The sequence below is a fragment of the Amyelois transitella genome, chromosome 23 (genome assembly GCF_032362555.1).
Source record: "Amyelois transitella isolate CPQ chromosome 23, ilAmyTran1.1, whole genome shotgun sequence".
Taxonomy (NCBI): Eukaryota; Metazoa; Arthropoda; class Insecta; order Lepidoptera; family Pyralidae; genus Amyelois; species Amyelois transitella.
This window is the reverse complement of record NC_083526.1, coordinates 4,580,623-4,593,451: the sequence shown is the minus strand read 5'-3', so window position 1 is coordinate 4,593,451 and position 12,829 is coordinate 4,580,623. Positions and strand designations below refer to the sequence as shown.

At 32.9% G+C, this 12,829-nt stretch overlaps 2 protein-coding genes across 6 annotated transcripts in view; one reads left to right on the top strand and one right to left on the bottom strand.

Annotated features, from left to right (window-relative positions):
* The window catches only part of LOC106130743 (cGMP-specific 3',5'-cyclic phosphodiesterase), a 61,418-nt gene extending 60,713 nt beyond the window's left edge, over positions 1 to 705 (top strand). For all 5 annotated transcript variants that reach the window (XM_013329657.2, XM_013329658.2, XM_060951103.1 and 2 more), the window contains exon 19: positions 187 to 705. The gene's annotated coding sequence lies outside the window, so the exon portion shown is untranslated. The remainder of the gene's footprint in view (positions 1 to 186) is intronic.
* A 3,750-nt stretch (positions 706 to 4,455) lies between these two features.
* LOC106130650 (cytochrome P450 4C1) lies at positions 4,456 to 10,410 on the bottom strand. The gene is made up of 10 exons (XM_013329546.2): positions 10,257 to 10,410; positions 9,814 to 9,903; positions 9,334 to 9,444; positions 8,658 to 8,843; positions 7,979 to 8,175; positions 7,399 to 7,468; positions 6,642 to 6,834; positions 5,956 to 6,107; positions 5,107 to 5,286; positions 4,456 to 5,026 (listed from the first exon to the last, which is right to left on the bottom strand). The coding sequence occupies exons 1-10, from the start codon at positions 10,408 to 10,410 to the stop codon at positions 4,869 to 4,871; spliced, it is 1,491 nt and encodes a 496-aa protein (XP_013185000.2). The 3' UTR covers positions 4,456 to 4,868.
* Between the last annotated feature and the right edge of the window lie 2,419 nt (positions 10,411 to 12,829).

Sequence of the window (12,829 nt, the reverse complement as noted above, 5' to 3'; positions counted from 1 at the left end):
GTTGGAAAAGCTGGACCTTTTTCATTGACTTCATATCGTAGGGAATTTCGTGGAAGGATACTTCCAGTTTTTGGATGACAATTTAATTTTTTGTTAGCAGATTTTCTGTTGAATTATAACGCATGTTTATTTTACTTACATGTTTCAAATCACTAATTAACAGAGTTTTTCATTATTTTGAACTAGGAACAGCCAGAACAGCACCGACAGAGCTGAGAAGCTGGACAGAGTGAAGCCGTCCAAATCGATCGACTAGTTGACCAACAGATCCGCGGGAACTGAGGGCATTGACGACATTTCCATCATACGTTCAGATTTCAGTACATGTCATACCATGCCACATACTATATGATGTCACGTCCATAAAATTTTTAGTTGATAATACGATGTTCGTATACTTTGATGTTATTATCATCTATATTATACCTACGTTTTTGAAGATTCAAAATAGATTTTCATTATGGACTTAAAATAGATTTTTATTATTTAGTTACCTGAGAGGTTAATGTATATAATTACCTAAATATTTTTATTTTATTTTATTTCATAGTGGATTAAACCAATAATAGGAATACCACCCATTTACCTAAATCCAAATGTAGTGTAAAAGAAAATAAAACAGTAGAAAACTATATTTTAGATAATACAGATCTTCTAGTCATAACCAATTCTTTTATCAGAAAGTGGGTAAGATCAGTCAGATAGTATTGGACTTCTGTTAAAAAACCGATTATGTTTACAATATTTTATATTTATAATGCATTCCTTGTATTTGAAATATTTTGACTTAAGCTAAGTCCACATGGCAAGTATGGTTCCTGACACTTTTTGGATATTGTTAGAAGTGACTAAAGAACTTCCACTTCTAGTTACACCAGGATACCTGTACCTGTGACTGAAAGTAACCTTACTTACGTTGACAAGACATATTATCTTCCCTCTCTCTCTGTCTAATTCTGAAGATAACAGATAATATACTGAGAGAGAGAAAGAAGGCATATGCCTTAACGATGATCCAATGATTTTTGAGAATTCCAAGTAACTATACAAATAATGCATAATGAAATAATTGATTTTATCATCGCGCATGCTCAGTGCTATTCATCACCGCTGCCTTTTTTAATTGGGATTATAATATTTTTATTTGGTTAACTGACTCCATTAACAACTGTATGATTTAATTTTTTTTATGCGATAAGAAGTTTACATATAAACAAACAAACTGGGTGACTTTTAATGAAATATATTCAAAAATACATAAGTATTCGTCGTCTTAAGCCCTAAGTCGTTTTGGTATTTAGTCGTTCAGTGTACATTTCTACTATTAGATACTTCGTATTAGGTAGTGATATGAGATGTGAAACTTCTTCGTGTTTGATTGGACAAAATTGCGAAACTTACCAAAGAAAAGAATTCATTTATTAACATTTTAATTAAATCAAAAACATTTTTATTCATTAAAATTTTAAACAATTTTAATTAATTTGATGCCGTAAAATTTTAATATAATTATACAATAAATTCATAAGGTAGTTGTTATGTAGCTAATAGCAATATTTAGTAAATTTGAAATTCTAAATGGTATGTGACTTATCTAATTTCAAATAGTCAATTAATCGTAGCCTTATTTTAAATTATTAATTTAATCAAATAAAAAAATATAAGTAAAAATAACAAAAATTTATTTCGCGGTTTTAGATGGGGTCTCCATATCTTCTTCTTTTTAATTCTTTTTTTTTCAAAATAATTTTAAATATATTAAATTTAGACGCAATTTTGTTCAGTCAAAATATTTTTAGAAAAACTAATGTAACGTAGAATTTTAATCTCTTCGTCGTTTTGACGGTACCTACTATGTTTCCTGTGAACTAGTTATATCTAAATGTTTATCTATACGTATTGTTTACATAGACTGTGATCTAGTATTACTTCGCGAGATTCTATTTTAAAACTATCGAAATCTGTCTAAAACAAAAATTTTTTTCTGAAAAACTTTAAAGTTTAAGGTTGGTTTTATGTAGTTTTAATTTTACTGAATTAGTCTGATTATGATTAGGCAGATCTTGGTAACTTTCTTTTTTGATTAAAAATAACATAAATGTGTTAGAATAAATTACATTGTTACTTCTTAAATTATATTTGTGAATTTTTAAAAATTTGCTATAAAATTTTCTTTATTAAATTAAAATTAATTGCATAAAAAATATCAAAAACAAAATAATGAAAAATCTTTACTTTTAAAATAGAATATCGTTCTCTTGGCCTGTGAAATTAAGTACGGGAATACCGTAAATTGTAAGTGTAAGAATAAGGGATTTTCATAAGTTTATTACGACCTCGTTCAATTAAATTAATAATTTATTGCAATTTTATTACATTTATCATCAAGTTGAGAGTATTATGATGCTAGTCGTATCTTTAATGCAATACAGTTACTAAGACGTTATCGTCCATTTGCTTATGAAGCTGTTCTGTGCAATATTAAATTGTTAAAAAATAATTATTTTAATAATTAAGTACTCACAAACCACTTTGTTGTTTAAAACGCTTTAATTCAAAACAAACCAAAGTTATTACGTAACGTTTCGTACAACGATCCAATGTGTTAAGAGTTTATCATGCTTTAATCTGGCATATTATTTTTCGTATTAGTTAAGTGAAATGCTTTATGTTATGATGGATAAAAGGACCCTCCTTTATTTGCGAGAAAAATATATTATAGTGCCTAATATCTGTGTAATATTCTTTGTGTGTTTTCCAATTTTTTGAAGTCGTGTCTTTATTTATTTATTGTATTTTAAATATGATTGTAGGTGTAGACCCTACCACAGGAATTATGTACCATTTTTATTATTATTTATTTCGAAAAAAAAATATATAAGCCTCAGGGCAGTGAGTGTGAAAGGGAAAGAAATGTGCAATTTCGCTGTTGTTATACATAGATATAGATGAAACAGTTTTTCGTTACAAAAGACACGTCAATAATGAATATTTTTATTTATGAAATTTGCTATATTTTGGCAAACTTATTAACTTTATATATACTGGCCATATACGTATGTATTTCTTTTTGTATTACAAATAATAAATTGCTCATATTTATTATAATATATATTATTTTTTTATTTTCACCGAATATTTAAGTTTTAATGCAAGACATTGCTATTGTAACGGAAAATAAAACTTTCAAATACCTAGTTTTCAGATGTTGTGAAAAATAGACTTATAATTAACATAGTATAACTATTATAATGACTGTACTTTTTCAAATAACGATTTATATATTTATGCATCGAGAAAGATTTAATCGAAAATGAGTTTATTTGTATAACTTCGCCTTAACTTTTCTGGTATAATTTTCTATCAAATAACCACTATTTAAAGAATTAACAAAATTGAAAAAAGTAATTTTATCTTAACCACTGGACTAAATATAAATTAATTTATTTTCTTATTTGTAAATCAAATTGGGTTTAAAAAAAATATTAGATACAAAATCCGAGCCGAATTTCTATAATTTCTTTAATTAGATAATTAAGGCGAAGATAGCAGGTATTTGTATTTATTAACTTTACTTTTTATAATTTTAAGAGACTTTAGTTTTGGTAATGACATTTTTGGAAACGAAATAATGACATTTTATAGTATCTTATTTATCTTAAGAATATATTTTGTAATAAATTTTGATCAAAATTTTCAGATATAATCTGAAACATTAAGGAAGTTTTCTCTACCGCGTATTTTATTTTAAATAAACTTTTTAATTTCCTGGGAATTATTTCAACGACTTTTAAGATCTTGATTTCCATCTGTTTTAAATTCATTATAACTCAATCGATTATATTGATGCGGTAGAGAATAAGTAAGTTTTCAATAAATTAAATCTGTAAAATATCTACTATTGAATGTGTTTCGACAAATAAAATATTGTGAATATATTATTTTTTTTTATTCATTATCCTGTTGCAATCTGTATTGGCAGAAATTGTCATACAGTTCAGTACAAAAATTCAGAAATAAATTTAACAGAACGAATATTATAATTATTAGTATAGTTGAATCATATACTTAATCGTAACATTATCTTTTATAATATGTAAACTTCCACAATTTTGTTGAAAACTTTATATGTACTTTTATATTTAACTTACTTTTTAATTTATTTCGACTTTCATAGTAAAATTTGGGATGCAAATATTATTTATGAAAGAATTTTAGCATGTACCTATATTTGTTAGGATGATCTCTAAATTTCCACTGGTAAAGAAAATGATCGAGTCTTTTCGTTCTAGGTAGTCAGACCTTGGAGTATATACCCGTAAAATTGTAGGTATGACATTGTTGAACTTAGAATTAATTAATTCTGGTTGATAGCGAAAAGAAAAAAACAAATATTCAAACATATTATTTATTTATAAAATATACACTAGTAAGTACACAATGGCTGATATTTTAATACAAATATAATTCTTATTTGTATTACAAGAATTAATATTACCTTTCCATAAACATAAAATGGTCTAAGGACTTAATACGAGTATAATTAAGTATTGAGAGTAAGGTAGTTCACTTCACGAATCACATAAAAATATTTTAGCGTTGTTTCAACCAAAAAATGAGAATAATTACTTTCCCATAAATACCAGCACACACATGTATAAGCGCATTTGAAAACAACAACGTTAATTATATAGATCTTAATAATTATCAAATTAAAATTAATCGTGGTGCTACCTTGAGTATGTATCTTGTATCTCGCTTTATTTTATGACTAATAAATAATTTGTCTATGATTCTTATCGTTGTTTTCAAAACGCGATTAGCTGTTTCCGCAGAATAAGGGCTGTCACTGAATCGCCCAAACATTATCAATACTTCCTCTTCTCTATGCTGATGAAGTACCCAGTAGATGGTTTCAGCATCACGTCGAGTTTCAGCTGCAGTTTCGTGTGATCCCCGCTCAGTTTGTAATGCCGCATCACGTGCGCAAGAGTCGTTTTCATTGACATGTAGGCGTAGGATTTACCTGGAAAGGATTTTATATGTTGGAAACTTTGTGCGTTAAATAATATGTATAAATAAATATAACTACATAAACAAACTCACCGATACACATTCTCCTGCCTATGCTGAAACCGGCGAACGCGTTGGGGTTATCAGGTAAAGTCGCGGGGTCGAGCCACCTCTCAGGCTTGAATTTGTCCCCGTCCTCACCCCATATGGGGTGCCGGTGGATCCCGAAGAGGAACATGAAGCAGGTCCTGCCAGCTGCTAGAGTGTAATTTTCTGAAAAAAAAAATGTTTTAAAGACCATTTATTAAGTAAGATTAATTGTGTCACATAACCAAATATTTTAACACCCTAGCTTATATTTATTTTAGACAAATTTATAAAACCAAAAGTTTTATCAATTCAATCTCTCTGCTGTGCTACAATCTCTAATGTATCAGTTCTTTAATATTAGATAATAATATAAACATTTAATATTAATAAGAAACTATTAGTCAAGTAAATAAGAATGGTAAGGTCCTCCTAAAAAGCTAGCTGGTATCCAACAGGAGGTCGCTTTTTGTAAACACCAAATTGGATAGGGTAATGCAGAATCATGGGTAAAATTCATACCCCGAGCTCCTTATCTGAGAGTTTAGGATATAACCGGGATTAACGCTAGGTGGAAGAGGAAATTTCATAGTCTCTGTCACCCCAATGGGAGACAGGCGTGATGGTATGTATGTATATAGAAAGAGGAAATCACAAAGTCACACAACATTTCCAGGAGCCACATAGACTACTTTATAATCGAAAATTACTAATTACTTAGTGAAAACATTCTTTTGCACTAAAGTCAAAACACATAGATTAAAAACAGTACAGAAGCGGCCTTAACAGATTTTTTTCCAAGCACAATTAAAAATTCCCGAGCTACAAATGGTTGTACGCAGTTAAAACTCTTACTCAATTTAACATTACAGTTCAGCCGTCTGGCGACCACTGGCACTATGGTGTACAGCCTCATGCTCTCCTTCAGGACCGCCTCCAGGTACACCAGTTTGGACAGGTCGTGTTTCTCCACGTCTCGGTCCGAATTGCCGAATACGTCGTGTAACCTAAAGAGGTTACATTTTATTATTCACGATTTCGCCCGTGGTACATACGTCATACATAGCCTTTAACATCAGCATGAATAGACCTGAATGTCTAGCATGGCATGCGGGACGCCGTTTTATCACGTGAAAAACTATTGCGTATTGTGGCGACATGTCTACGCCACACGTCACAACAATAAAAAATAAAATCACGCGACGCCATAAGTCAAATACAGCGAAGAACTTAAATCGCGTATACAAAGATTTCACGGATTGGAGCATATATACAATCTCCGACACAACATCGTCGGAGCCGCGGTTCCCCAGGCATAACACCTAGCCTGGCGGAAGATCTTCCCTTTGGTGGCGGTCGAGCCGAATCATCGCTCTCGCACACGTTAAATCTTTATATTATAACGTAAAACGGGATAAGGATAGTTTTCGCGCGATAAAAAAGGTGTCGGGAATGCCGTACTACGGGGACTAAAGTTAAAATTGACTAATCCTTCTTTAAGGAAATTTCCTCGGAAGGGATAGAACTATATTTAAACTTACTCCTCGAATATTCTCTTCTGCACCTCCGGATACGAGCCAATCAGGACTAAGGTGTACATGAGGACGTTAGCGGACGTGTCATGACCCCCAACTATCATGGTGTCTATGTGTTCCCTGATCTCTCTGTCATTGAACACTCCCTTCTCTATGGACAGCTCCAGAAGAAGGTCCATGAACGCCTTGAATTTTAGACCTGAAACAACTGGGTCTGCTTGAAGAGATTTCTTTAAAAACAATCAGAGCCTATGTAGTAAAGTTTCTTGTGATTATCATTCCTATATGTTTTCTCTCACTCTCATCCTGGCATGTTCCCAGTTTTCCCGAGGCTTAATGACAGGTGTCTCTGCCATTAGGATCTGGAGTCCGCTTTCCTACTTCTCTCTTTCACTTCTTCCGGTCTACCGCATCTTCAGTACCCACTTACTATTACTATACACTTACTGCTACTTCAGTGGCCGTTGGCCCACTACCCATATCACCTCTCGCGGCATGATCTTAATGTTTACTGTGTACATAAGGCTATATGATTAAAGCATCGAGTGTAAAAAGGATTTAGTGAAAGATAACATCAATTCATGCTGGCCACTTGCAAATTCTATTTATAGTTTAAATTTTTGTGAACTGTTTAACTTTAAAATTAAAAAGAAATGGTACCTACTCTGCAAGCTTTTGACATAATAAGTTAGTTGTACATCACTTGAACTCAACGAAGAATGTCACTCATATACATCGGACTAATATCTGTGTTTTACTGTACCTGTCAACTTTCCTGTATTTCTCTCAGACAAAATGTTTCCATTCAGCTCCGACTTCCGCCTTTGAAGTACCTGGTTATAAAAATGGGAATAGTATAATATTATTATTTTTTTCCTTGAATAATATGAAAATATTTAGCTTATGAAAAAAAAACCCCCGTTTTTTTCAACAAGTTGGTCTAATCATTAAGCTTGATAAGGAATATGTCTTATCTCTCTCTTCCTCCTTAGTTATCCGGAAATATAGAAAACCAGAGATATAACGTTTGTACACAGGGGAGCTTATCATGGAAACGATGAAGTTTAGAAAATTTTGAAGAAGCCCGCGATCGCAATTTGTAGATATTCTTATGAAAGATAAGGCATGAAAGAGTGATAGAAACTATCAACTGTCCGAACTTTTATCCGCCATTAAAAATTATTTACCTTTCGAAAATAGATCTTCATTTATTGCAATAAGCAGCAGAATGTGAACGACGGCCATTTTCAAACAAACGGATAAATTTGTTCTCGGATACATTTTCAGCGGTATTGTGTGTTTATAGATATTACCCCGATGGATAGAAATAAGAATCTACCAACCGTATTCGACATATTATGCACAATCTTCAAGCACCTATCCTGAGTCCTCTTGACGGCACTGAACTTGAAGATCTGTGGGCTATGAAGCCAGAACTGCTGGAAACGGTCCACCAGGGTCTTGAAGATCTCCTCAGCAGCCACCACATATTGGTTGTTCAGGAGAGTGTGGTCTCCGAAGTCTACACCCAGGGCTGTCACTGGAATTTTTAAATGTCTTTTTTCATGAGAATTTTATAATAAGAGCAGTTGAACGAAGTTTGTAATAAGAGCAGACAGTGCCAATTGCTGATCAATTATTTTGTTATTTTTCTTAATATAAAAACAAATTTTAAGACTAAGTACTTAAAGGTACGCATGTGATATCTGTAAACTGGAAGTTATTTCTCTAAAGCAAAATACATTTGTATAAAAAAAATTATGCTAGAAGTTCGTCACGTAAGAGACACCAAAGCCGAAGCCAATCATCAAAATAAGACAAAACGGGTTGGACACTGTTATCAGACGATCTACTTAAAATCAGAGCAAAACGAACGCAGAAGATATTGAACGCAGGGTTCTTCCAATAAATACATTACATAATAAATACATCTACCAAAAAACTCAATAAAATAAACACTGAGCATGCCGATCTAAAAGACGTTCTACATCGAAAAGATAATAATAATCACAATTTACTCACAGCAAATAGTCTCCAAGGCGTTGTGCTTCGTATAATTCCAGTGGTCAAACGGGCCCTTGCCCACCTGAGCGGCTAAATCATGGACCAGCCTCCGAGCCTGCCTGTTGAACACGTGCAGAAACCCGTCCAGGACTGTCTGGCTGAAGGCTGGGTTCAGGAGTTTGCGATGGTGCTTCCATATGGAAACTATATAATAGACACTTCTGTAGTGAGCTTACAACATTCTTATTATATGCTAACTACAAACTACATGTTTTATCAAAATGTGAATAGAAATGTCCACATCGTAATTTTGTTTCTGGATCGTGCGACTAGAGGGAACGCATCCAGGATAAATGTCAGAAATATGGTGAAGTTGTCAGAAAAAGAGTTTCAAGAAAGATTTGCACATTAATTTTCTGTTTACTGTTCATCTCCCTCTTTCTCGAATCATAGCTAAATAAAGCTGTTGATCTTACTTTACACAAGTCTCTACGTCCAAAAAGACGTGTAGGTTACATCTCACAATAACTGCTTGCCACTTTACATTTTGCACTAACCCATTTGATTGAAATTTGATGCTCAACTCTATAAGGCTTAAATTTTACCTTGAAATCAAGGAAAACATTTGAATATTTAAAATTCCCAATCAAGTTGAAAAGGGCCTTGTCATTTTCATTTCAATATGATATCTTACGTTTTCCAGTAACTAAACCTTCGCCGAGCCACGGTTTAGCGAAGTCATAGAAACCATCCTTCTCAAGGCATGTATTAGCAACGGTCAGAAAATCATCTGGGTCTGTTATAACTGCAATAAAATTTTCAAAGTGATTAATTCTTAGTTCTCCAAATTCAAAGGTTGCCTTTTATGACAATATATTATTAAGTATGTTATCTTGATTACTTTAATTTGGTCAAATTGTGTGACAGACATTATTTTATTTTTGTTTAGAGACTTCTTTCAAAACGTGAATTAGAATTATAATAAAACTATAGGAGAGTCAAAAACAGCATGTGCCGCATTAATAAATGGTAATTTGTAAATCAGCTTTTAAGCTCAAAAAAGACGAGTGATACTTGCTTTGTATGCGATAGATAACAAAAAGTACATATTTAAGCCTGATTGACTTTAAAACAATCTGCGCTAGAAGAGAAGGGACTTTAAAATGTCTCATACCGTAGACTGTCCGAGGGCCAATGGTTGCAGACACCACTCCTCCGATCTCGTAACTCTGATTGGCCAGGTCCGTAACTCCTTTCCATAAATCTGAATCAAAAATGAAAGACTACTTTCAACTGTGTGACTTAATGATGTTATTTAAATTTATTAGCCATTTCCTTAGTCGCCTTTTAACACTTGCTTAGGAAAGATATGGAGTGGTCTTATCGTTAAGTTCCGTGAACAACACTGCACTTATTTTATTCATAAGTATATTTTTTACATTTGGTCTACCCTCTCAGGTATGGTAACATAATGATTCTACGTATGTATGTATGTTTTCTTTACATTGTGGTGAAAAACACTTTTGTGGTCATGGGTGGTCATCAATTTACGCCTTCAAACGCCATCCAATAAAGAAAAAAGTTTAAATTTACGGTTTAGTACAATGTATTACTTACGACTGCTATCACCAATAAGATGCGGTGCGTGTCCAACGATAGGCCAAGCCCCGGGTAACATAGGTGGCTCATTGTCCGTGTCCTGGGCTCTCTGCCGCCACAGGAAGTAGGAGTACACAACACATACCATCCAAAACAATATTAACATAATCATTTTCACAGTTTTTCACTGATCTTCTTAGTAGAAGACAAAGAATGTATTCGATTCACTGTTCAAAAAAAAAATAACTCGTTTTAAAAATAAATATAGCTGGTTCATAAATTCCAGATTTGTTTTTAATCACATATAAAAAAAATACGGTTCTATATTTCAAAGTAGTTTAAGTCTCACACATTTCCACATGATATTATTTTTTCTTTTGTGCCATTTACAAGAATTAATTATGAAAAAAAAATATATTTTAATTTTATGAGTTTAGCACGTCAGTATGGTTCCGCTCACTAAACAAACAAACAAGTTTACACTTTTACACGAAGGACGAGTAAGGATGTTGCCAAACATTGATTTGTTAGCTAAGGAAATACGAATTAGGCGTTAGATAGTCGAGGGGCTTGTAATATAAACAAGAACCGCGTAAATAAATCTTTATAATACTATCTTTCCGTCTGGGCTTCGCCATGGGCCGTGAATGTTTTTTTTAAAGTAACCTACTAATTAACTATAGTCGTACTAAGTTTCATCTTAATCAGTCCGGCTGTTTAGCCGTGTTAGTGTACACACAGAACGACTCGAATTTTTTACTTTTGTAGATCTGGACTATCGTGTAATAGACCGTCGGTGGCCGAGTTTGTACGTTCACGTTCAAATCACAGTTTCGAATCCTACTGCAGACGATCATAGGCGTACCCAAGGACGAAGTAACATAAATTTAAACTAGATTTATAGGTATGTGTCACATTTTAAATCGTAAGTCTTAACTTTTTGAACTGTGCGTTGAGGATTGTCCTTCTAAGTATTAAGAAGATAAAAAAAAAATTACCACTTATAATATTTTTGCCTTGCGTCTTCTAGCTCCTAATCTATAGTTGTGATAAATTTCGTCACTTTACAGGATAATGAAAAGTAGGTCCCGCTAAATACATTCGTCCTACCACGTCGTTTCCTCTATTTGTAAATGCGCGAAACTGCGCGCAAGCAATTAGCAAAGGCAAGGGTAAACGCGAAAGCAGTCGAACGCGCCTTTAACCGACTTTAAAAGGTCAAAAGATCAGGTATTTTTTAAAGAATACATCCTATTCTAAAGTGCTAGAACGACACGGCATGGACCTAAAAGGGCATTCAGAAATTTATGGGAGAAACATGTCTATAAAAATAAATCGGGGACACGTTCTGGTAAAAGGTCAGGTCAAAATTTCCCTAAAACGACGGACTTGCCTGAATACATTGATTAATGTAGATGAAGCAAAAGGACAGGCAGGAATCGTGGCTACTAGAAAGACAAAAGTCTCTGCCTACCCCTCCGGTTAAGAGGCGTAATAAAATTCTAATTACTTAATGCGATTCTTTTAGGGCACGCTAGCAACTAGTCCCATATTCTCAATTCCAATGCTTCAATCTCAATTTCATCGTCAAACCGTGACCGTGGCCTAAGATTTTTCAAGACTGTTAGCTCTGTCTACACCGTAAGAGATATAGACGTGATAAAAGTACGTTTTTACTAAACTGCTTTATTTATTTCATTTAATCAAAGGCTATAATAATGTGCTACATAACAATTTCTTTGGTTTGGAATTTGGATTAGTTCGTGTAATTTCGATATGATTGGATTGATTTTTTATTAAACACTTTTATATTAATTATAGTAATCAGACATCAAAATCACGTGATAATATGCTGTTCTCATTCTCAGCGAAGCGTTAACAGTCACATTTGACGGCACGTGCAGAACATGGGCCAATGATACATAAATCTTCGCGCAATTCTGATTTAATCAACACAGTTTTATAGCACATTTCGTTTTCAAATAAGAAAGGGACATTCAGGGAATGGAGTTCAGGGAAATGGGACTTTAAAAAACTGACTGGACATTCCGGTATCATGACCTAACGAGCCGTGATAATAAATACCTAGTTAAGTTATCAACACAAAAATGTTAATTATAAACTATGGCAATCCATTGATTTAAATATTAAAAGTGAAAGAGATTCATAACATTTTACAATCTTTAATTTTACCAGTTACCTTCAAATTTTAACATTTTCAGAATTTTCATTAAAAAAAAACTAAATATTTACATTGTAATTGTACACAACATCATCCAACGCAACATGATTTAGTCCTCGGAACATTTTACAAACTTCATTCTGTAACAAAAATGTGAGAAATTAATAATTATTCTCATATTATTTCGAAGAGAAAAAGAAAGAAATAAATTTATATACGGGACAAACAACACAGGTTGAGTTAGCCTCGAATCAAGTTCGAGACTTGTGTTACGAGATACTTACTGTACTAACTCGACGTTACTTTATTTGATATTTTAGATTCATATTCCTATAGAAGCGTCATCACTTGACGTTAAAGATTGCGTTAATGATTCATGTTGAAGATGGTGTTGAAAATTGATGTTAAA